Source organism: Alexandromys fortis, unplaced genomic scaffold, assembly GCF_014885135.2.
Source record: "Alexandromys fortis isolate MF-2015 unplaced genomic scaffold, M_Fortis_MF-2015_v1.1 scaffold_79, whole genome shotgun sequence".
In the NCBI taxonomy this organism is placed as follows: domain Eukaryota; kingdom Metazoa; phylum Chordata; class Mammalia; order Rodentia; family Cricetidae; genus Alexandromys; species Alexandromys fortis.
In genome coordinates, this window is record NW_026067964.1 from 5,684,649 (window position 1) to 5,711,229 (window position 26,581).

General features: G+C 39.0%; 1 protein-coding gene across 1 annotated transcript in view; it reads right to left on the minus strand.

Annotated features, from left to right (window-relative positions):
• Window positions 1-26,581, minus strand: part of Ap3b1 (adaptor related protein complex 3 subunit beta 1) — a 201,156-nt gene that overhangs the window by 123,481 nt on the left and 51,094 nt on the right. Inside the window, exons 4-7 of the mRNA XM_050153860.1 lie at window positions 21,235-21,330; window positions 20,545-20,705; window positions 18,218-18,284; window positions 10,003-10,185 (exon numbers count right to left, since the gene is read on the minus strand). Of these exons, the coding sequence (XP_050009817.1) occupies window positions 10,003-10,185; window positions 18,218-18,284; window positions 20,545-20,705; window positions 21,235-21,330 (507 nt within the window). The remainder of the gene's footprint in view (window positions 1-10,002; window positions 10,186-18,217; window positions 18,285-20,544; window positions 20,706-21,234; window positions 21,331-26,581) is intronic.

Here is a 26,581-nt window from a genome sequence, read left to right on the forward strand (position 1 = left end):
AATCTAATAACCTCTAAAAGGCTCCTTCCAAATACCACTACATAGAGGGTTACAGTTTCACTGGGGGTTCTGGGGAGGCACAAACAGTCCATCACATTTCTGTATTTATGGCACACCTCTCTGACATTAGGTGAGATACCTCTAATAAGAGCAGAGAGAGTACGTGGTTAGCAGGACCCTAACTACTCAGATAATCAGCTATTTATTCACTACAGAAAACATATGGACAAGAACAAGCACAGTAGGAACACCTTTTAAGTTTTTTTCTGAAGAAGAAGGAAATTTCACCCCTAGAATTCAATATGCCGCACAGGTGTGCACACGGGTGTGAGACACCACCCCCACGAGAGAACTGCTCTGCTGTTGCTCTGCATGCTTCACACCACAGTCCAGTAGCCATTCTACCCCACAGGTGGACGTGTGGGTTTGAGGACCACTGAACACTGAATCTCCTCAATACATCACGATTATGGAAACACCTGTGCACAGAAACTTTGTGTTGAGCAACTATGGAACTCAGTGTTCAATCGCCCACAACACTGCTCATTTCCGTGTTTAGCTGTATGCTCAGCTTACTATACAAGAAGCACACTTCCAGAACGCATCCCTTTCCAGTCTTTGTTTCTACGAATGGGATGGAAGACCTGCAGAGAGCACTCTTCAATTCCCCTAAAATAAAATGTGCACATGGCCATGCTGATCAGGGCAAAAAGTCCCGATGCCTGAAAAAGAGGGATTGCGATTATCCTAGATCCACTAATGGGAATAAAAAAGCTACATTTGGCTGAAGTAAATACATTTTAGAACAGTACTCAATCACAAAGCAGGAAATTTTAAACCACCCTAAGTAGAAGTGATAGTGACTTCTCACATATTCCCTCGCTCCTCATCCTAACCCCTGGGACAAAGGTTACACTACAGGCAGGGAAGCAAACGTGCCTGGGATTGAAATAGATAAGTTTAATTCTTCTTAGGGTGTTAAAAACAAACGGACTAAAGCAAAGCTTTTATAATATGTTGAGAAATTCTAGAATGAGAGCGATAAATCAGCAAAGCCCACCCACTTGAGACAGGGTCTCACCATATAGCCCAATAAGGCCTGGGACTTATTATGTAGAGAAAGCTGGCTTTAAACTCAGAGATCTATCTGCCTGGCTGACCTTCCAAGTGCCAGGATTAAAGGCTAAACCTCCACACCTGGCTCTGAAGCTTCTTCTTAATCAACAGGGAATTCCGATACTTAGAACAAGACATGTGTACATACACTTGTGTTCGGAATTAAGAGTAGGGAACCAGGGCTCTGGGAAACTCGCATTTCAATTATTTAGAAAGAGAAAATGGAATTTTAAAGATCTATATAAACACATTAAATTTTATTAAGGATTATTTAGTCTCTATCAATACCCAAATATCTATATCTAATTTAAAGGAAGCATTAGAACCATTAGACAAAGTTGTATGAGAAAGTTATTTAAAGATAACAACAACTGAGGTTGGAGAGATAGTTCAGTGGTTAAGAGCACTGAATGATCTTCCAAGACTGGGAAAGACTTTTAGCACTCACAGGGAGGCTCACAACAGTCTGTTATTCCAGTTCCAGTGGATCTGACTCTCTTCTGTCAAACACAGGCACCAGGTACACACATGGTACACAGACATATATGCTGGCATAACACCCAAACTCATAAAAAGTAAAAAATTAATTAATAATAATAAAAGATAATATGACTATTGCTGTGTGTTCTGGTGTGTACCTGTAATCCCAGCACTCATGAAGCTGAGACAGGAAGAGTCCAAGTTCAATGACAGCCTGGACTACAAAGTTAAGACCGTGTCTCAAAACAGACAGACAAAAAGAAGAGGAGAAAATAACAGAAGGGAACACTAGCAGAAGGTATTGTTAGGATGCCTCTGGAGAGGAACTAACGGTGAAATAGGGGCGCCACATACAACAGAAAGGCAAGGCCAGCAATTCAACACCTAGAGAAAAGAAACCAAGGAAACACAGAAAGACCTGTGGCCCTAGTGGCCCACAGGCAAAGGTTACAGCTTGTGCTCCCAAGACCCAGGATCCAAGCATCAGCAAGCCAACTTTCTGATTACCAGGACAGAAAGCCTACGTGTGTATAAAGGCATTTGTGGCATTAACACATAGACAATTATTAAAATCCTGTGTGACTTTTCCATGAATCTGTATCACAAAAGTAAAGAAAGTAACCCTCAATGGCAAAGATACATATAGGAAGTGCTTGGGGACACTGTGACCCACTGTCTACACTTACTTTGACATGTATCAAGAAATTTAGGTGAGCCAGGCAGTGGTGGCGCACGCCTTTAATCCCAGCACACAGGAGGCGGAGGCAGGTGGATCTCTGTGAGTTTGAGGCCAGCCTGATCTACAAGAGCTAGTTCCAGGACAGAGAAACCCGTCTCAAAAAACCAAAACAATAAATAAGTAAATGAATGAATGAATTAATAAATAAATAAATAAATAAACAAACAAACAAAAGCTACTCACTGATTTCCTTCTGCAAGCCATATATTCAGCTTGTTATTTAACAGAGATAACCTAGAATTACCAAAGGGAAAAAATTTCAAGTTACCGAGCATGGCCCTGAGCCTGTCCCAGAATCCATTCAAAAGTTTGTTTTGTTCTTTACCTCATTTTATCACATATCTCTATCTAGGACAGACCTGGGAGTTCCCTAATCAGCCATGTTTGCTAATGTCAAGTTCCGTTTAAAATTTTTTACATAAAAAGTTGGGGTAAATATGGACTTCCATCTCTGACAGCCAGAATTTATATTACAGTATAGACATCAAAAAGGAAATTAAATAAGCTTATGTTTCTAATAAGCAGCATAAAGCACTAAAGGCACAGAATTTAAGGAAACACCAAAGGATGAAAAGTGGGGGGGGGGGGGGCAGCTCAGTGACATGTCTCAGCAGGTCCTGTGAACTGCCCTCATGAGCTCACTTCCCAGATTCCAATCTGAGAGACTCACAACCACCCAGAGTCCTAGCTCTGAAATACACACCACCTCTGGCTGCCAAAAGCCCCGGCACCCACAAGCTCACACCCCAACACAGACACATACATACACATAATTAAAAAGAAAATCAAATCTTTTTCCCAAAGAAGAGGAGGGCACTTGTTCCCCAGAACATTAGACTCAGAAAACTTATTTCATATACTACTAATGGCTTCAAGCACTTATGAAGGTCACTGTGAACTGCTGTTTTTAATGTGAACGTTTTCATAACAAATTTTATAAAATGGAATGACCCAGCAACTTAGACAAAAACAGGTAAGTACTACAGATTAAGAACTTCCAACCTACAGTGCAACTTTTTCTCCACAGACCAGATACCTACTTAAGATATCAAAATACACTGCATTGTAGAGTTGGAGAGAGGCCCAGTGGTTAGAGCACTCGCTGCTCTTGCAGAAAGAGGACTCCAGCTCATGACTGGCATTCCTGGGGATCTGATGCCCTATTCAGGCCTCCGCAGGCACCAGGTTCATTTATAGTATACATACATACACACAAGCCAAACACACATGCATGCATGCACACGCACAAAATAAAAGTAAATAAATCTTTAGAGGACACTGTATCATAATCAAAATAAACCATTTAAATATTTGGGATATCCTTGATATCCAGAAAATTTTTCTCAGAACACTTTTAGTTTTTACTTAATCTAATATCATTCTGTGTGTAATGTGTGTGTATATGTATTAAAAGCCAAAATTTAAATATTATTTCAAAACTACAATCTTCTCAAAATTTTAGTAGAACTGGATCTATAAATGAAAATAATTCCTGTCTGGACCAAACAGTTTTATTCAGTATCAGCTTACAGGTAATGCGAGAACAGGGCTTAGCTTCCTTGGTTTTTTGTTTGCTTGTGCTTTTATTTCATTTTATTTTTAAATAACTCGTAAAAGAAGATTTGTTTGATCTGAAGAGAAACTAGAGTATTAAATCACTCTTAAACATTCACTTTGTTTTATATTTATTTTCAAAATAAATAAATTTATTTTCAAATCCATTATTTTTATAAATGCAATTTTATGTAAGAGATTTACATGCTCTTCCCTAACAGGCCTCAATGACAAAGAAAATACTTAAATAATGTCATATCCTTGAAAATTATACAAACTTGACCTAGAATAGAAAACCAGCCGACACAGACTGCAAAAGAGTAAGGTAAATTTAAGAAAATAAAAATGCAAATATGCATTTTAGTAGTCTCTTGAATTTATTAACCTAAAAGGTTTAATTTCCATTTTCCTGCATCAGCTTTATTTATAAAATGTCGTGCCCTATAAATATGCTGTTATTTTCTATAGTCAAGCACTCTCTTAACAAATCTTCTCATTAATATGTAAATTTAAAGTCAATCGGTCTTCTCTCTGACAGCCCCATGAATTCCTAGTACACTGTATAATCGGCTTTGACTTGGCATCCACTATTTATCATCAAAGATGTCAGTTAGAAAAATTATGGAAAATGCACTGCAATTGATATGACTGCAATCTACTTTGTCAACACTTAATTGTTCCTCAAATCGTACATTTACATATAAACAGCCTAAATACTGATCTATAATGATGCAAATAAACTAAATTAAAAATCTCTTCTGCCCCGAGGAAGCTTATCTGTATATGATGTGTTCATTTGAAAACTGACTGACAAAAGTATGCCCATCAGCTCATCTCAAACACTATTTCTAATAATTTTCAATTCCTAAAAGCTAATATTTTACTACCCTTCAAGAATATTAACATAAACAGAGGGCTTTGGAAATAGCTCTGTGAGTAACAGCACTTGTACAAATATGAAGGCCTGAGTCTGAATCCTCCACACCCATGTAAAAAGCCTTATGTCCTCACTGGGTGCCAGCCTCTCTCCAGGTGCAGCGAGAGATCGGATCTCAGTGAAACAGGTGGTGTTGAACAGTGGTTTTTCTGGCCTACACATCCACCATGTGTATGCACACATTACAGTTAAAGGAAAACAGTATTTTTTCTCCTTTGGAAAGCATATTTAATTACAGATATCATCAAATTGAGCACCAGAGACTAGGGTCTCTGAGTTTAACTTTGACAGGAAACAACAAACAGGAAACACAAGCCACATTCAAGTCAATAGGTAATGTAATATAAAAGAATGACAGTCCTGAATATCGCATAACTGTTTCTAGATTTACCTTTTCTAAACAGCATGCTTAGCTGAACTGCTAAAACCTGTGTGCCTCAGTATCTTTATCTGTAAGTAGATATGAAAATTCTGACTGCCCAAATAGTGGTTTGAATGAGAATGGCCCATATGTTTGAAATCTTGGTCCCCAGTTGGTAGCACCATTTGGGAACGATTAGGAGGTGTGCCCTTGTTGGAGGAGGTGTGTCAATGGGGGTGGGCTCTGAGGTTACAAAAAGCCCAGGCCATTCACAGTTACTCTCTGCCTCCTGCCTGTGTCTCAAGATGTAAACTCTCAGTTACCGTTCCAGCACCAAGCCTGCCTGTTGCCATGCCGCCTGCTATGACGGTCATGAAGTCTAATCTTGGGAAACCATTAGCCCAAAATGAACTTTCTTCTCTAAGTTTGGTCAGGGTCTGTCTACTCCCTAATACCAACTTCTGCTTAGTTACTATCTCTTGAGGTGGTCGGACACCACGACCACAAAAACCACAAGAAAGTACAGCAAATGATTAGAGTACTATTCTTCACATTGTCTCTTAATACGAAAGGGAAACCAAAATCTCTGAAATAACTTCTAAAGTTGATATGTTAATTTGGTGACACTTTTTTCTTAAAACTAAAATGCCCTTGATTTATGGAACAGTTGTATTTGCACAGCATTTATGGGAGTGATTACGGCCTAGGGATGAAAGTGAACGAAGTACTCAAACAAAGCATTCTTTCTCCACGATTCCAAGAAGGCCAGTCACTACTTACTATGCATTTGAAGTAGTTAGTGCTCTACTGTGTTACTCTACTCTATTATAACCTTAGTTATTATATAAAAAATAAAAACTAACTATAAAAACATTTAAAACACTGGGCGGAGGTGGCGCAGGCTTTTAATCCCAGCACTCAGGAGGCAGAGGCAGGTGGATCTCTGTGAGTTCGAGGCCAGTCTGATCTACAAAGCAAGTTCCAGGACAGGCTGCAAAGCTACAGAGAAACCCTGTCTCGGAAAACCATGAATGAATGAATGAATGAATGAATGAATGAAGCATTTAAAACAGTTTCTGAAATGGAAAGCAGATCCAGAGCTGCAAATGTCTCAGTTTCTTTCAACAGTGACTAAATTGTCTTTATGGGTGTTTGTTTTACAACGCACTTTCATTTTAATTATGTGTGTGGGTATATGTCTGCGTGTGGATAAAGGCACATGAGTACAGGTGCCTGAACTTGGAGCTGGAATTCTGGGCAGTTATGAGCCATCAAACACACTAGAAATGGGTCCTCTTAACCACTCAGCCACTGAGCCATTAGTCTAGCAACTTTTTTTTTTTTTTTTTTTTTTTTGGTTTTTCGAGACAGGGTTTCTCTGTAGCTTTGGAGCCTGTCCTGGAACTCCCTTTGTAGACCAGGCTGGCCTTGAGCCCACAGAGATTGGCCTGCCTCTGCCTCCCGAGTGCTGGGATTAAAGGCGTGCACCACCAATGCCCAGCAGTCTAGCAACTTTTAAACTATATGAAAATCGTACAGAAGTACAAATACCTGAGCTTCTCACTCAATGTATCTGCAGCAGTCAGCACCAAGACAGATGCACGCAGGTTAGAGAAAGGAGTGCGGTATGGACATGACTCAAGTCTTGACACATTCAAAGAGCAGTTTTGCACAGAGCCGCATCATGACTGCTACTACAGAAGAAAGCAAGAACTGACTACATCTTTTTCTCCCAAAGGTTATTTGCAGACTATTAAGAAAACACAAGGTGCAACCCTAATATTCTGGCATGCTGGGCTAAACAAGACATGCAACTAGAACTTAAGAAAAGAGTCATTTTTCCATGGATCGAGGTATATTGACAACATCTTACATTAATAAGTAAAGTTAGATTTTTATCCATAGTAAAATTGCAACTCCTAGCATAACTGAAATTAAATAGCTACCAACAGGGTCAACAAGAGGTTAACATGAAAAAACCAAAAACATTATTTTTATATTTTACACTACACTAAATGTACTTCTGTAACTTAAAAAAAAAAAAAGAACTATCATTTAAACTAACGGAAATTTACAACTCTGTCTAAATGATTTCCTTACCTTCTTTCCTTTAAGGCAGAGCATTATGTCTCAAAGGAAATCAAAGCAAGCTGCACCAAGAAAGAAAACACCTTTTCTGTCAAACCCTCAGTTCCAACATCCTAGTCCTCCCACAGCCACACTCCGCTCATGTGTACAGCGTCCACCCACAGCACACCCACCCACAGCACACCCACCCACACTGCATCCAGCACACTCCACCCACCCACCCACACTTCATCCAGCATACTCCATCTACCCACACTGCATCCAGCACACTCTGCCCAGCACATCTGAAAAGCCCTGTATCAGTCTGGAAATCATAGGGTCTACGATGACGCCATGGTCAGATGGATGAGTGACAAAGAAACAATCAACAAAGTCCAATTCTAGTACGTTGGGATGGTAACAAGATTACCTTCTCACAGGAACTAATGTTCATGGAACTAACATGCAAAACACCCCCCACACACAGACACAAAATGCAGCCCCTTCCAAGTATGTAACAACAGCAGAAATACACATGTAATTATAGAACTTAACTTATCTTTGCTTTTGTATATGGTTTTACTAAATTCATATAAAAAAGATGAAATAAAACTCCAAGAGTGAAAGACGAACTACAAAACTCTAGTTTTAATACTTAGTTACAGATTTTTAGAAGATTCATGTATACTTAGCTACAGTTCCTATCTGCTAACAAGACAGAAGGTCATTTGTACAGAAGTGCTGGGGTGAATAATATGAAAACAGCAGTTAAAAACTCCAACATGAACTCTCTGCTTATGCCCAATCAACTCCCTGACAGGGGCTGGTTGAACAAACAGACACACAACTGCTGACACTGGCATCCAGTGGCCATGGGATTGTCATCATGACACGCTGCTTCATTTAGTGAAACAGTCTTTCAAACTGGACTCTGGTCAATAATAAATCAAATTAATTTCATAAGATAGAAATGTATACTAGTAGCAAAATTTTGTTGATCTGAGTCATATATAGCATAAGTTACTTTTTAAAAATATATTGTAAAAATGCAACAACTTTACTTACAATAAAGTTAAAGGGCTTCACAAAGAGACCTTGTCTCAAAAAATATGTAAAACTTCAAGCATAAAAAGGGCTAGGAGGATACAGTTAAGTGGTAGACTCATTTTCCGCCTGTGCAAGTCCAAGGTTCAATATACAATGTTCCCCAAAGCAATCAGAACGAAAGAGAAGACCAAACAGACATGTAGCATTCAAGGAGATAAAAACATAAAAATTTTTTAAATATCTTTAATAGTAAAAAGAAAGTCAATGTAAAAAAATTTATAAAATGTTTTATAAAAATCTATTATGAGAATATTCCCACATTTATGGAATTTCACTAACATTTTTCTCTCACATTAATATTATTTTTAGTTTAAAAAAGCAAGATGTTCTAAATGCTGCACAGTTAGTTGGGTAGCACTCACAAGTGACTTTTCAAGTTTGTAATATTGGGGCTGGAGAGATGGCTTATGGATTAAGATTGCCTGCTGCTGCTATTCTAGAGGAGCTGAGTCTGGTTCCCTGCACCTAAACAGGGTGTCTCACCTGTAACTTAATTCTAGGGAATCCACAACCTCTTCTGATCTACTCAATGATGCCCCACACACACATGCACACACTCACATTGTGAAGACACATACACACACATTTGTGCACATACACATGCAAACATACAAGTACATTGTAAAAACACACATGCATGTGCCACATACACACACATATATATGTACACACTCATGAACATGCATGCACATACACGAACACATAAGCAGATGTGAACACACATGTATACACACATACACAGAAATATAAAAAATACTGCATTAAAAATAAAATGTCAAGCCGAGCAGTGGTGGCACACACCTTTAACCCCAGCACTCGGGAGGCAGGTAGATCTCTGTAAGTTTGAGGCCAGCCTGGTCTACAAGAGCTAGTTCTAGAACAGGCTCCAAAGATACAAGGGCTCTTGAAACCCTTCCTCAAAAAACACAAAACGAAACAAACAAACAAACAAACAAAAAAAAAAGCAAGCAAGCAAGCAAACAAAAATAAAATGTTAAAAGATAACTTTGCGCTCAGAATGTCCTTATACAAGTTTAAAATTTTGCATATGATTCTGCAAAGAAACAGTGAGTGAGCTCTATTACAAACTATATAATACAATTAAAAATCCTAAGTCTCCTTGTAAAGAATAAAATAAATGTCTAATATTAATCTGCTAAAGAAACTAAGTTAATTTCATAGAATATTGAAGTACTGATTTCAAACACTTTAAGTAAAAGTGAACATAGACATGCTTTAGAAGTATAAAACTGGAGGAAAGAAGTGTAAACGTTCAACAGTATTTTATGTATAAAGTCTAGAAATCAGCCACCCAAGGTGTAAACTCATGGTACAGAGTCACATTACTTACTTTAGCAAACTGGTACATAAGAGAAATGGGACTAAAATGTGTAAAATCAACTACAAATAATAAACAAGCCCTGAACTTGGAAACGCCACATGAACCTTGAACAGGTACCTTTTGCCAGGTATCACACGAAAGGTATTACACAGTGCACCTTTATTTGGGAGTCAGCTGTGTCAAAGCAACTGACAACCACGGATCTCGGTTCCTTCACTGCTCTTCCCTGGCTGCACAGTCTGCAAAGTTAGCCTGCTCCCTTAGTACACACCATAGGCAGGAGGCCAGTCAGCACTCACCTCTCTCCAAGGACTGACGAACTGTGTCCGAGCGTATCGAGTTAGCATGTGGATTATGACAACCTGCCCCCACTCCTCAACATCTACCAGTAGGTTACAAAGCTTGCGGTAATTCCTGTGGATCAGATCGATTCTATCCGGGCACACTTCTTCAAAAGCCATCACCACACTGCCAGCTACCAGCTGAGAAGAAAGAAAGAGTGACTCATTGAAATACACACAGTCCAGCCAAGATCCTACTGGGGTACTGCACTAGCACAGTCATGTTAGGACAGTGTGAAAGCTTTAGTCATTAGCTTAAACCGAGTAATAAAAGAAGTACCATTTTCTTGAATAATACTCTTAAGACCTGTAATTAGTATGGAAAACGAAATCTTCTTCTGAAGAGAGATAAATTCAGTTTGTTTTACTTTTATCGGGTTAAATTCTAATAATTGCTTGTAAATGTGTTTAATATTAGTAATTCAGTTTTGGGATTTTGTTTGTTTGCTTTATTGTTGTTGTTGTTGTTGTTTGGTTTTTGGAGAGAGGGTTTCTCTGTATAACAGCTCTGGTTGTCCTGGAACCTGCTTTGTAGAGCAGGCTGGCCTCAAACTCACAGAGATCCGTCTGCCTCTCCCTCCCAAGTGCTGGGATTAAAGATGTGTGCCACCACCACCCAAACTTAAATTGTAAAGATGCTTTCTTAGCTTGTAGCAACATTCAGAAAGAGATTCGAGACAATAACAAAGATCCCACTGTCAGTTTAAAGTGAAAATAGCAGTGATTCAGCATTTACATTAAAAAGTACACAAAGAACTTAGTGTTCAATGCAAAAACACCTCCAAATCTCACACATTTTAGTCCATTTGTTTTACCAATATAGTTTATTTTCAAAGACAACACAGTGACTGGAATGCTAGTATATCATGCATAAAAATCAGAATAACATAGTACCAAAAGGGGGCAGCTTCCCCCAGGCCAATTAATGAAATCACAAATGGAGACTTCTGAATAGTTGTGCTCTTACAAATCTTGGGTGAAACTAAGGTTCCTTCAGTATAAAGGTACAAGGCAAGCAAAATATTTAATATACAGATTCTTCTAAATGTATACCATATATACATACAGTTAGCCAACAGTGTAATACGATTTTGAAAAAAATGAATTAATATATTCTTCTAAACACTAGGGATTTTCCTTTTAGCATCTAAAATTTCCCCAATGACTAAAAATAAACAATTAAATAGAAATATAACTTATTGAAATGGTTCTTTTTGAGAAATATTAGCTACAATGATATTCATATTTCAAGTGTTTGTCCCTCTACTTGGTTACCATTTACTTTATTAATATGCAACCAACAACACAATTGAAAGAAAACAGCTCAGAATATAGACTTGCTATTATGCTAAACAAGTTGCAAGTCCTGCGGGGATTTTCTGAATTACCAATCAGTATAAACGTGAAGCCGCATTTATTGACTCCAGCCCAACCCATGTACTGGTGCCTGCTGGTCCCAGCATGTATTCACCTCAGTCGAAAAAGCAAAGAATTGATTATTTGTGTGAGCTAAATAAAAATGTATTATACATCTAGTTTCCTATTTGCTATTGATATGGAAAGCAAGTTAAATGCATGTTTTCAATGCCACATTCTGATATGTACTGCATCAATTACTCTTCAAATATATTCACAGCAACTTACAACCTGTGATTATGAGATTAAAATTAACAAATTAAAACTATCTTAAATTAACCAAGTTTAGAACATCAACTATGGAATAAATTACTATATATGAGTTATAAACATGTATATATATTTTATATACAAATCCACAATTACTATCATTATATGTAATAACTGCTATAATAGTAAACTACAAAAAGGAGGTATTTCTTAGACTAATCTATGAACCTAAACTCATTTTCATTTTTTAAATGCTATATAAAATCAAGGGTTTTTTTAATTATTAAGTATTTTATTTCAAGTGATTAGACATCAAACAATGAGATGGAAAATCAGCTGCTGCAGGACATTAAATTTATCACGCCACAACAGCAAGCATGTAACTGTCCTAAACACCCAAGGAATCCCAGGAAGGAAGGAAAGTCATCATTTAGGTACAAATAAGGCCCGAGGAAACACTAAAGATAGAAAGGATGTGAAAAGAGCATCATCACAAAATACCGCTGGTCGTTCCAATCACTTCATTGTGTTGTTTGTTTGTTTTAAACAATCTGAGATTTTGATAAACACCAGCAGAAGAATTGATCATTTAGGTCTATTAAATGTTCAATATCCATAAAACATTCAGAATTAAAATAAAATGGTCTAATCAGATTTCAAAACCAAAAATATTGGTTTCCAAAAAACAATCAGTTAATTTCCATCTCACTGTGTCAATAGCAGCTCTTCACACAGTGGGAATAAATCAACCCAACAAAACCGCAATGAGCTCATCAAATCCAAACACAGCTTTCCATTTATGTATTTTTTATATTAAAGCAATAAACGTGGTTCATTTATCTCCCCTTGGTTGCCACGTTTTTCTGTGCTGTTGCTATGAACTTCAGCCATTAGCTGTGCTCCAAGGTAAACTACATGAGCCATCAACAAAAGTGACATCCCATCTATGGAGTTCATATTTTCTCTAGATTATCTATGCTAGTTGACAAGCTGGTAATGAAAAAAATCACACTAAGCAAATGGTTCCTCTAATAACAATAAATTTTCTATAAAATTATGAAGGGTACAAAACGTTTCCTTGCATCTATTTTGTCATGAATTCTAATTAACGTTACAAAAATCTGAGTGCTGGGTCATCACAAGAAGTGCATCACAGTTTGATTGATAAGATGGTATAAGTTAGCCAATGCTGCCAAGATTTTCTTCCCTTAAATTAATGGCCATCCAACCTGCTCTAATCATACAGCCCAAATGATATTCCCCTTCTTATTTCAATTTTCTTGAGGCATGGAAAACAGGAAAGATCAGTCATTTGTCTTCTAATAGCTGGATAATAGATCTATCACAATAAAACATCTGCACAAACTCGGGGGTGGGCTTTTCTCTTTTCCCCAGAACAGCGAGGCTTTTACCAGCATTGAATCAATAACTTAGAAAATGCTATCTTACTCCTATAATTTAGCTATGAACTATCAACCTATTCATTCAAAAGTAATCTACAGCTAAAATTAAGAAAACTTTGAGTCATCAAAAATACATAAACAACTCATCTTTTCAGAAAACATTAATATAATTTATCTTCCTGAGAAATTTAGTCTCCATTAATACAATTTCTTTGAAATTAACTTGAAACAAACAAACAAACAAAAAACACAAGAAATAAGTAGTACCATGCCTCTGAGGCATTCTAAATATCTGGTTCCATGTTTTTAATGCTTAACAAATATGAATTTCTACATTTCAAAGAAAAATAAACAAGTGTTCTAGCTTTAAGAATGCATTTATAATGGAACATTTAGAAAGGTTTATGGTAAAGTATATTGTGCTAAACACACAAGGCAGATAAAAGTGGTGTAAATCCAGAAAGATATAACAAAAATTACACTAACAAATACTGTAACCACTGATGGGAATGACAAAAATACAGGAAAAATATTCCACTCTAATTCCACCTACTGCACGTGTAAGCTTTCTAAGTCTCTTTATAAACACAAAGACACCCTCAAACAATAGTTACCTAAATGACACTACCATGCTTGACCGGCTGTTACCATCATCGTGTGCCTGAATCCAAAGTAATTTCTTTTTAGGGAAAAACTGCACACTTGTCTTGTTGAGCCATATGCTTCTCACACACTAAAAGACCTTAGAGATCTCAATTTTAAAAAACCCTCCCTAGGCTAAGAAAAGCAACAGACGGTACCTCCCCAAATCAACAGAGCTTAAATAAACAAGTTTAAATATACTGACATCTTTCACAAACCAAACTTTCAGAAACATAAAAACCATAATTATAATGGTCCCCATTCTGTGCCAGTGAATAAATTCCTCAAAATGTGAAAATAATTAGATCAGCTCATTTGATTAGAAGAATTTTAAATTCATGTAATTTGTGATTCTTTATTAATTTTTTAAAAATATATTCTTTCACAATGCATACATATATACTGTGCTCTGAGAAAATACTCCCCATTGTCCTCTTATCCCACAAACCCCTTCTCCCCAACAAATCCCACACATCTTATTGACAAGTTTTTTGGGGGGTGTCTATGATTCTGCATTTTTAGTGTTGATGTTAACATTGTAAGTATGGGGAGAACGTACCTGCCTTCGCTCAATGGGTATTACACAGAGCCAATACAACAAGTTAATGAAAGTAGACATAAGAATATATAAAATATATGGATAGATAGACTGCACGTTTATAAGATATAATAGATATATATCTTTATATATCTATATAGATACACAGAGACAGATATATGTAAAGATATAAGAATATATTTTTAATATTTCCACAGTAGAATATAATCACACAAAAGAAAAATAATCAATGAACATTCTTAAAAGACTACTTAATACTTAAATACTGGTTAGACAAGTTAATGGTACCTAGAAAAAGCTGAATTCAAACCCTTTAATCTAAATCCTAAAAAAAAAGAAGAAGAAGAAAAAGAAGAAGTATCAGGCTGAAGATTTAGTCCACTCAGTAAGATGCTTGCCTTGTAAGCAGAGGGGCCTGGATTCACTTGCCAAAACTGTCATAAACACCCAGCCATGCACAGTGGCGCATGACTAATTCCAGGGGTGGGAAGAACAGTCATGTGCAGTGGCACATGTCTGCAATCCCAGGGTGGGAAGGTAGAGACAGGAGGATCCCTTGGGGTACTTGGTGAGCTCAGGACAACAAGAGATCTTGTCTCTAAAACCAAAGTGGAAAAGAAAGCCCGGCTGTTAAAATAATGTCCCAAACCCCAGATAGGTCTCCCTGGAAACAGTGACTACGGAGAAAAAAAGACCCCCTTCCCCCAATAGTATCAGATAGCAAACTACTATCACTAATAATATAATAAATAATGTAAGAACTAACCATTAAATACTACTAAAAATTTGTATTAAATGGTTTTCCCTTATTTTGAAAATAAATAATCAGGACCAAAAGTGGGCACTCGAATCTACAAGAAATGATGTCCATTACACTCCTTGGAGTCATCTTCTTCTCAGTCAGAATAATTTTAACACCTTGTGCTGAAGAGACAGGAGGAGATTTTGTATATAATAGCTATTTAAAGTCAAAACAACTTCATGAATTAGAAGCTATAAACCCGACAAAAACATAATGGAACATAAACCAAATTTGATTCTAATACCTAAAACTGTAGCTCAGACCCATGAGAGTCAGATCCAGCCTAGCTATTGTGGGAGAGGGGAGGAAGAGGATCAGAAGTGCAAGACAGGGGGGTTGCAGCAAGTTCAAGCCTAGCCTGATCTACAGAGCAAGTCTGGGGCCAGCCAAGGAACCAAGGACCTTGTTTCAATGAAACAACAGAGCACAACAAAAGGCTAGGGGGACACAACAGATACCCTATCTAGAGAGATGTGTGAACTTATGGGAGTTTCCCACAGCAGAGCCTCCAAATCCCTTCCCCGCCTGCCCCGTTTTGTTTTGTTATCCTGATGCAGCTGTCAGAGAACTGAAGTGGGCCAAGCTGACCTTGAACCCACAGAGATTCATCTGCCTCAACCTCCCTAGTGTTAGTATTAAAGGCATGAGCCACTGTACCCAGGTACCTTCAAATTTCTTTAAATTTTTCATGGAGCAGAAATAATGGTAAACTACATGCAAATTCAGGGAACTTCATCTAAATCTCACAATTCTCCATAGTATTTAGCAAATGTCCTATTGATAAAAGAAAAGTACATTTAAAACTACAATTAAGTTCTCTGAATATTGATAACAGGCTTTATATCCGGATCCCTGAAGCAAACAACATGCCTGTCAAACAGCAGACAAAACACATGATTTTTCTCAGTTAACATAATGAGTTTGTCTCTATTTGATCCCTCCTATATATCAACTATGCATAGAAAAATAGAATGAAGATTTCTAATACATTCTGTACTGAAGAAGTTTGGATGGCTTAGGAGTGGAATCCAATGACTCATGTAGAACTCTGGCAGCATAGTGATAACATCAAGGTAAGCAATGAAGAAATAAGAGACATGAAGGATTTACTAAAACACGCGTGTAGTGCAAACAAGCAGGAAAGGGAGAATGAAAAGTCACAAGACTGAAAACAAAAGGCAGCTAAAACTCAATTAACTCAATTAACCTCACACTAAGTATAAGTAAATAAATTATTCCAATCAGAAGGCAGTTATGGTCAGATTTAATTAAAAGTCAAAAGGCATCTATATATGCTACCTAGACAAGGCAACTAGATAGGAAAATACAATTTAGATGGGCGGTGGTGGCGTATGCCTTTATTCCTAGTACTTGGGAGGCAGAAGCAGGTGGATCTCGGAGTTGGAGGCCATCCCAGACTACAGATCAAGTTCCAGGATAGCCAGGGCTAAACTCAGAGAAACCCTGTCTCAAAAAATCAAAAATATATAACTTAAATGTGAAAGTTTGGAAAATGAAAGTGTAAGAACAATCATAAATTAGACTAACTATATAAAACAACAGACATTAGTGATAAAAACAACTTATAAACAATAAGATAAAGTATAAAATATGTATCAACATCAGAGCTCCTGAGTACACAAAGCAAACACTGATAGAACTGAAGAGAAATTCCAATACCCTGCTTTTCAACAGGAACAGCAAGAATAGGCCTGCAAATGGCTCAGTGGGAAAAGCCTACCACTAAGATCATGACCAGAGGTCTGACCCAGAACCCACATGAGGGAAAGAGGGAACCAGATCTGACTGCCACCCACACTCTACACACTCTACAGCAGGTGCGCCCACACACATACGTACATACATAAGCACACATACAAGATAAATAAGTACAATTAAAATAATAAAGGAGCCATACTGAATGGCAATATCCCATGTTCTCTAGCATGACATATGATCACTTCCTAAGTAGTTTGAGTTGTGAGCAGTGGGGACAGAAGTCCTAAGGCATCAGCAGTTTAATGCCTCCAGCCACCCATTCACACCCCATAGGTTACCTCTATTCCTAAGTGCTATGGGACAATGGATTTGTACTTTGTAAAGATTTGTCACTTGTATTTTAATAAAATGCTGACTGGCCAGTAGCCAGGCAGGAAGTAGAGGCGGGATGACCAGGCAGGAAGTAGAGGCAGGTGATGAGAACAGGAGAATTCTGGGAAGAGGAAAGACTCAGTCTTCAGTTGTCATCTAGACACTTAGAATGCCTCACTGATAAAGGTACCAAGCCATGTGGCTAACAGAGACAAGAATTATGGGTTAATGAAGGATGTAAGAGTTAATAAGAAGCCTGAGCTAATAGCCAACCACTTTACGATTAATGTAGACCTCTGTGTGGTCTTTGGGACTGAATGGCTGCAGGAAAAGGAGGGACAGACATCTCAGTCAACACCTAAGTCTTGTTATCTGCCAATGCATACATAAATTGAGCATGGAAAAGGGATACATGTGGATATACACAGTCTCAAAAGACTATGTATTTCAGTTAGAATAATAACTGTTAGAAACAAAGAAAAATTGAGCCTTGTTCAACTATAAAATTTTTTTAGGGGAGAAATATTTGAGAACTGCTTTAATATTTTAGAAAATGTGCAGAAGCTGGGCATCCTAGAGCATGTCTGTAACCTCAGTGCAGAGAAGGTGTGGTCAAACTGCCATGAAGTAGAGGCCAATCTGGTAGACACAGTAAGTTCTAGGTTGGCCTAGCCCATGTATGAGACCCTCTCTTAAAAATCAGCCGCCAACAAACTAATAGCAAAAACAAAAGAAAAAAGAACGTTTGTAATACCAAAGCGTCCTCTCTCTGCTGTTCAATAGATCTTTAGTACTTGGTTTGTTTGGGGTTGGGATTTTTGTTGTCGTTGAGACAGGATCTCACACTTTGGTCCTAGGTAAGTTAGAATTCACTATGTACAGCAGGCTGGCTTCAAACTCACAAAGATCACCTGCCTCTCTCTCTGTCCCAACTGTTTGAATTAAAGGGGTGTGCTAATATGCTCAACTATAATACTGTAGACGTGAACATCTACCATAAATCATAGTAAAATAAAACACAATTCAGCGACATCAAAAGCTAATACTCACAGTGCTCTTGTCTTTCAGAAGCTTCTCGATGACTTCAATTAACATTTCCTTCTGCTCTGGATCAAGACTAAAATGTCAAAAGAAATAAATAAATAAGTCATGTGCATTTATTGCCCTTCATTCTAACATTCCATGACACTTATCACTTCAAGACTGCTGAGGCTGGCCGGGGGTGGGAGTGCACACACCTTTAATCCCAGCACACAAGAGACAGAGGCAGGTGGATCTCTGAGTTTGAGGCCAGCCTCATCTATAGAATGAGTTCCAGGACACCCAGGACTATACAGAGAAACCCTGTCTCAAAACACCAAAACAAAACACAGAGAGAGAGAGAGAGAGAGAGAGAGAGAGAGAGAGAGAGAGAAAAGAGAGAGAGAGGAATGCTGAGATGTTCTAAGAGAACAGTGAGGTTTCCAGACACAGACATCTTAGTAAGATGGGGTGGGTTTTCTTTTTCTTTTTTTTTTAATTTATTTATTTCTTTATTAATTAATTAAAGATTTCTGTCTCTTCCCCACTGCCGCCTCCCCTTTCCCTTCCCCTCCCCCATCAGCCCAAAGATCAATCAGGGTTCCCTGCCCTGTGGGAAGGGTGGGTTTTCTAATCAATGAGTTACCTTTCCCCTCTAAGGTGCTCATGTTAAATAAACCAGGTGTTAATGACTTCCAAAGCCAGCTGCAGAACTCTAAGGAAGTGGCTGAAAGTATCTGATTGGAAATTCCTTTTTTATCTCAAGGAGGAAAAGTAAGACAGTAAGTGGTTTTTTAAACTATAGTTGTGTAACTGCCAAAAACAAAGAGCACTGTTAGAGGTATTCTAAATTACCTTAGCCTGCTAACAGACAGGGATTATGAGGCTGCCACCTAAGCCCAAGGGCAAGCGGGGCCAGACTATGTGAAACATCTGACAGAGACGAGAAGCAGCAGTGCTAAGGACCCTCACAGCAGGGGACAGAGAGTGGACAGTGAGCTGCTGCCTGGCCACTAGGTGCACTTTGAAACCATTACTGCGACTTTACATTTCTTTTAAAAAGTTTTATTGTGTGCATTTATGAAAGGGGGAGGAAGTTTCCATGTGTCATAACGTGCATGTGGCAAATGCGGTTTATTTCCACCTTAAAAATATGAATGCTATTCACTCTGCTGATTTCATGCATGTAACTTGTTTGACACAACACTGAGAGCCCACCAGAAACAAAAGTGGTAGCTTGTAGAGAGATAAAAGAAAACAGCAACACATTATGATACATAACTTGTACTAGACAGTATTTTTTCCAAAGAGATCATAATATTTGTTAAAGCTGTCAATAGCATATAATTTAAAATCATTCAATGGGGAAGAGAGATGGCTCAGCAGGTAAGAACCCTGGGTCCCAAGCTCAATTTTCAGCACCCACATAGCTGTTCACAACTGTAACTCTAGTGCCAGGGGATCCAATGCCCTCTTCTGGCCTCCATGGGTACTATATGCACATGGAACACAGAGATATATGTAGGCAAAACACCCAGACACATAAAAGTTAAAAAAAAAAAAAAGTTAGATACTATATAGCAAGACCCTGGCTCAAAACAAAAACACTACAAAAAAAAGTATGTAATAAAATAGCTCTGGGCAAGAATCACACTCCACAGAGTGAGCAGCAGAAACAAAGGTGGAAATAAAACAAAGAGAGTTGTAAGCAAACACATAAAATTCTACTCTGTAGCAAACAAGGGGATTTCTCTCCTCCCCCGCCCCTGCATGCCATGTATGTGAGTGTGTGGCTGTATGCACCTGCACATACATATTCTTAGGCCAGGAGAGGACGCTGGTGTCTTCTTCAATGGTTCTATGCCTTACTACCTTAAGACAAGGTGTCTCACTGAACCATCCGCTGCTCACCACTGCTCAGGCTGGCTCCCAGCACCTCCTATCTCTGCTCTCTGGAGCCGCACGACGCTGGCTACATTTATAGGCACCTGCAGACATAGCTATGTAAACCTTGGGTGCTGGAGTCTGTACTCAGGCACTGGAGCTTCATACTCACTAGTCATCTCCCAGCGCTCCATTATCTGACGACACACACATACATGTGCATGTAGAAGACACATTATACAAATGAGAATTCAAACTCTGATTAAAGTTATGAAACCTGAAGTAAAGAGAGGCCTTAATAAGCTCAGAAGAAAAAGTTCTCATAGGATTTCTATAAGCAACACAAAAATCAACAATTATTTGTAGGGAAAAAACACACACAGCCAAATTCATTTACTTAGAAAAACAGGCCTTTAGTTCACAACAGTCTGTATAATACCATGTATGCCTACTGTAATCAACAAAGTATATACCTGTACAACTTCTGTATAGCATGGGCTGCATTCTTCCTGACATACGGTGACAGGTCAGCCGAAGCCTCCTTAATAGCCAGCATCATGATAGGCACAATAATTGGTACTCTAATACTTGACAGAACTCTCAAGGCACTTGCACGGATTAGTTGATTCGGGTCCTAAAACAGAGTGAAAATACTCATCAAATTTTCAAGTTCATTCTTTCCAGAGCATCTGCATGATACAGTTAGCAGGTGTTACAGCGCCAATCCACACAGCAGAAGAGCCTTTGAAAACAGACATCGTTGTCAGGAAACAGCGAGAAAAGGAAGGGGAATGTGTCTTTTCTGTAGTGGTTTATTAAAGTGTGGTACAATACTAGCTGACTACCACTACACATACTAGACTTTAATCTTCCATTGTAAAGCCATCACAACTTTAAATGTGTTCTTTAAAACTGTCCCACTGTCTTATCGCTACACTTTCAACCACCAGTAGGTACAGCAATAAGCAGTCCTCCTATACACGACAATGATCTGTGGCAAGATTCCACGTGGGTATAGAGATCATTTTCCAAGGCCACTGAGTCTGCGCTCTGGGAGGCCCCTTAACTCCTCCAAGCCACAGCTAGGCAGGTAGCAGATTATTGTCCCGTTTCTTTGAAGGACACTCCTCCAACTGTGCAGATGCCTTGTCGCTCCTGCTTACCTTCAGAGCTCGCTGGAAAGTGCTAATGGACAGGAGCGCCAGGTCCTGCTGTTCCTCAGCATATCGGACGAGGTAAACATACACCAACTTCTTGATCTATTTGGAGGGAAAAAAAGTCATTCACTCCCACCGGGATGAAAATTCAAAACTCAATATTTTATAAACCAAAATCCATTCTCAATTTTCCTCAAATAAGTAACTGAATCTGGTCACAGCTTAGCCTGTAAAAGTAGATGCTATTTTGTATGATAATGAAAGCAAGCGGAAAAAGTCTGTGAAGCAAGTATTTTTTGTAGCAAAATTCTGTCAATGTATCTCTTCCTTTCACATTGAGTTTGTTTAATGTCTCAGAAAAAAAAAATGTATAATATGAAATATCAACTGGCCAAAAAAAGTTGGAAATCAAAGGCCTTCACCATCTGGTACTGAAGCTTACATTTCAACATCTATCAAATAGCACCAACTCCTTTAATGGTAGCAGTCACATTCCAATGTATATTACATGATAGTTTCAGCTTAATAGGATAATATGTGAGAATAATACCAATTTAATGTAATAACAATTCCAAAGAGACGAGACTGGTCAGTGTTCTGGAAAAACCTTTAAAGACAATTTAATGAGGTTTACAGCTCTTCCTTCACCCCATCAGTGGTGGGAGGAGGAGAGAGAAGCGGAGGAGGTGGTGGTGGAGGAGGATCTGGTGGTGATCGAGAAGGATGCAGGGGTAGTGGTGATAACAAGAACCCGGGATCTTGTACATGATAAGCACATACTATTGCCAAGTTACTCTCTCAGTTCCCAGTTCCTCTTGATATAATGTGGTTATAAGTTCCTTCACTATGCTGTTTGTTCCCTCATAAACATACCCTATTGTCTAAACTAAAATAAGGTCTAAGCAGAACAAACTAGGAAAGAACTCTGCTCCTGGTGAAGCCTCCATTAAAACAACCAAGATTAAAACTATCCACATTCCCGAGTGCAGTGCTGGGAAGCCCTGCTGTATCCACTTTCCCAAGGGCAGTGGCGGGAAACCAACTGTCTCTGCTTTCCCAAGGGCAGTGTCGGGAAGCCCTGCTATATCCACATTCCCGAGTGCAGTGCTGGGAAGCCCTGCTATATCCACTTTCCCAAGTGCAGTGTCAGGAAGCCCCACCATATCCACTTTGCTGAGTGCAGTGCTGAGAAGCCTGGCTGTGTCTGCTTTCCCAAGCATAATGCCAGGAGCCCCACTGAATATGAACAGCTATGCTTTTAAGTTTTCCAGTTTCAATCTCTTAAATGAAAAGCAAGGCTGTGCATTCATCTATAGGAAAGTTCAGCACCTGAGACCTGGCTCTTTTTTTTTTTTTGCTTTTTCAAGACAGGGTTTCTCTGTGGCTTCTCTGCAGACCAGGCTGGTCTCGAACTCACAGAGATCCGCCTGCCTCTGCCTCCCTAGTGCTGGGATTAAAGGCGTGCGCCACCACCGCCCGGCGAGACCTGGCTCTTAATAGCATCTTGTTGAGGTAATCTCTGATGTTAATTCTATGACCCAACCTGCTTAGCCACCTTCACAACATCATAAACAAGTAAAAACTTGGGGAGCACACTTTCTATACCCTCAGAAATAGTGAATATAGAAAAAACAAATTTATATTAACCTACTCATATAACAATGTTACAGATGAAACTAATAACAAAAATATAATAATCTCAGCCCAGAGTCCTATGGCTATGTCACTATTTAGTCTGTAAGCAGGTGCAAAAGGTCCATTTAAGAGACAAACTCCGCCCATTCCCACTTGCATCCACTCCCTTCTTGTGAAGAGGCTCTCTCTCTTCCTTTCCTCCCTCTGCCTTCCGTTCCCCCACTCCCTTTTTCTCAATAAAACTCCCCGCCATAAGCTCTGTCCCATGGCACATTTGTCTCTCGCCAGCTGTGGGCCTCTCATCTCCTTTCTCCCACAGAATCGTAACAGTGTTCCCCAAGTAAAGGTTTTGTTAGTACCCTTCCCCAGGACACCTGAAAACCTAGTAAAATTACACAATCCAAGAATAAACTTCTCATAAAATATTTGCTTTTTTGCACTTTGAGATTGGATCTCACTATAGTCTAAACTAGCCAGGAACTCATGATCCTTGTGACCACCTTGGTGCTGGGACTATGGAGATCTATACTCAGATCTCTTATCCTTTAAGGCAGGAAAGAAAAAAAACATTTTTTTATTTATAGATGAACGTTCTAAATCATCTAAGTTTTAATAAATCATGGGCCCAAATTCACACACTATGTCCAACATATAGTTTTGCTAAGAAGGATCCTACCCTGGATGCTTCTGTTCACAAGCCAACAGGAGATGCTACCCTAGGACATCAGAGTGTGTTGTTCCAGGATCCCTGTCAATACTCTATGACCTCAGCATGCCTCCTTCTACCATCCCCACTGATACTCTATGATATCAGCGTACCTCCTTCCAGGATCGCCACTGATACTCAATGATGTCAGCGTGCCTCGTTCTAGGATCCCCACTGATACTCAATGATGTCAGTGTGCCTCCTTCCAGGATCCCCACTGATACTCTATGATGTCAGCGTGCCTCCTTCGACCATCCCCACTGATACTCTATGATGTCAGCATGCCTCTTTCCAGGATCCCCACTGATACTCTATGATGTCAGCGTACCTCCTTCCAGGATCCCCACTGATACTCAATGATGTCAGCGTGCCTCATTCTAGGATCCCCACTGATACTCTATGATGTCAGTGTGCCTCATTCTAGGATCCCCAGTGATACTCTATGATGTCAGCATGCCTCATTCTAGGATCCCCACTGATACTCTATGATGTCAGTGTGCCTCGTTCTATGATCCCCACTGATACTCTATGATGTCAGTGTGCCTCATTCTAGGATCCCCACTGATACTCTATGATGTCAGTGTGTCTTGTTTTAGGATCCCCACTGATACTCTATGGCCTCAGTGTGTCTCGTTCTAGGATCCCCAGTGATACTCTATGATGTCAGCGTGCCTCCTTCCAGGATTGCCGTCATTATAACATTAGGGTGCCTCATTTCAGGATCCCCACACCACCTCTATTAGCTTTCAGGTTAAATTCCCAATCAGACTCCATATGATTTCTTTTGGTCAAATAGGTGCTTCTCAAAGTTCAGAATTTGCACAATTTAAAAATAAAGACACATATGCAATACTGTTCCATTAAATGATCTCAAGCAAAAAAAAAAAATTTTTTTTACATAAGATACAAACCATAGGTTCCAAAACCAAGCAAAACCAGTTTAGGGAGAAAACAAAACCAGGTGAGAGTGGTCATTTTAAAAGTAAAATAAGCCAAAATATGCAAACCATAACTAACATTTTTGATTCAAAATAATATTTTAAGTTCTTGGTGTTATAGTTTTTATGCAATGATTGATAGATATTTATTGGAAAACAGATGACCAGAACTCCCCAACCAGAGTTTTAAGTTCCTTAGGATACAGCACTTCTGGATGGCAGACAGGTTGGCAGGTTAATAGCAAGTTCATGTCTCCATCAGAAAGTCCTCAAATCACCTTGGGATGAACTTTGTACTGCCGGGGCTCATCAGATTTCCAAAAACAGCTCAGCAGCCACCAGATGACTCACATCCCAATTCAACATCACAGGACCGACAGAAATTAGGGCTTTCCAAACAGGTTACTACATCTAGGATCCAATGTTCCCAACAGCTGTTAAGTAACTGAACAGCAATGTCTAAAAGCCACCAATACACTATTAGGAACCACAGATATTAGGGCGATTATGTAACTTGTTTTATTTGTCTGTAGCAATCGCTTAAAATGTTCTTTGTCCCTACTAATTAATTATGTTCAGAGCTGACGCTACACTTCACAGCAAAGTTTTAAAGGAGAAGCATTAAGTCCAGATCTCGCTGGAGTTTATTTGTCAACACCTTTGTTTATTAGGATAGTCAGCTAGCTTTAAAATTGTATTACAGACTCCAAAATGCATCTAAGATTTATAATGGGTACACTGAAACATTCAGAACCACAGCTGGGTAGCAGGCTTCCCTATAATTACTCAGTATTGGAGAAGGATTTCTGCAACTGTTATAGCAAAAAGCATAACAATATTAAATCACAGAAGGTTGCAAAACACTAAATTTGTTCCAGTTCTGTTATAAGAATCAATCAATATTGACCACAAGAGGCCTATGCACTGCCAGGCTGCAGGTGTGCATAGAAAGCCTACTTTTCCTGAGACCATTCTGTGGGCAGAAATGGGAGTAGTTAAAGGTCCGTGACTACGCCACTCTGCGATCAGTTACTTTCATTCAATGTTACAACACTCCTTGCTGTAAAGCTAATCATAGCAGAGCCCCAGCAGCCTGGAGGAACACAGGCAGATCTGTTTGATTAGCTTATCGATATCACTATAGCAAACTTCATGAGCTATTGACTGCAGCTTTGATTATTTTGTACTATAAGCACTGACTGCTTACTAGGTCACTTTTGATATTATTTGACATCTAATGCCAGGTGATGTACTATGCAGCTCACCTGTGTATCAAATGCAGCATATACTTATAAAAATAAAATTTCTCACTTGGCAGCAAGGAAATATCAATCCTCTCAGCACAAATTTCTAAGACGTCGCTAACAGTTTTTCCTTAAGAATAGAAGATGAAGTATGTTTCATAAAAAAAAAATCACAAGGTTTTAAAGAACAAAAGGTATTAAAAAACAAGCAGCCCAGGGCTGCACAGAGGAATCAGAGGTTAAGAGCACTTGCTGCTCTTGCAGAAGACATGGATTCAATTTCCAGCAACCACATGGTAGCTTACAACCATCTGCAACTCCAGTTCCAGAGGATCCAGCACCTTCTTCTGGCTGTCGTAGGCATTGCACAGGCATGGCACAAAGACATGCACATAAAATAAAATTAAGTCTTTAAAAGGAAAAGCTTAAAAGTAGTATCTTTTAAAATTTTATTGATTTTTATTGAGCTCTGCATTTTTCTCTGCTCCCCTCCCTGCCTCTCCCCTCCCTTTCAACCCTCTCCCAAGGTCCCCATGCTCCCAATTTACTCAGGAGATCTTGTCTTTTCTACTTCCCATGTAGATTAGATCTATGTAAGGCTTTCTTAGTGCTGTCATTGTTGTCTACGTTCTCTGGGATTGTGACTTATAGGCTGTTTTTCTTTGCTTTATGCTTAAAAACTACTTGTGAGTGAGTACCGGGCGGTGGTGGCGCACGCCTTTAATCCCAGCACTTGGGAGGCAGAGGCAGGCGGATCTCTGTGAGTTCGAGACCAGCCTGGTCTACAAGAGCTAGTTCCAGGACAGGCACCAAAGCTACAGAGAAACCCT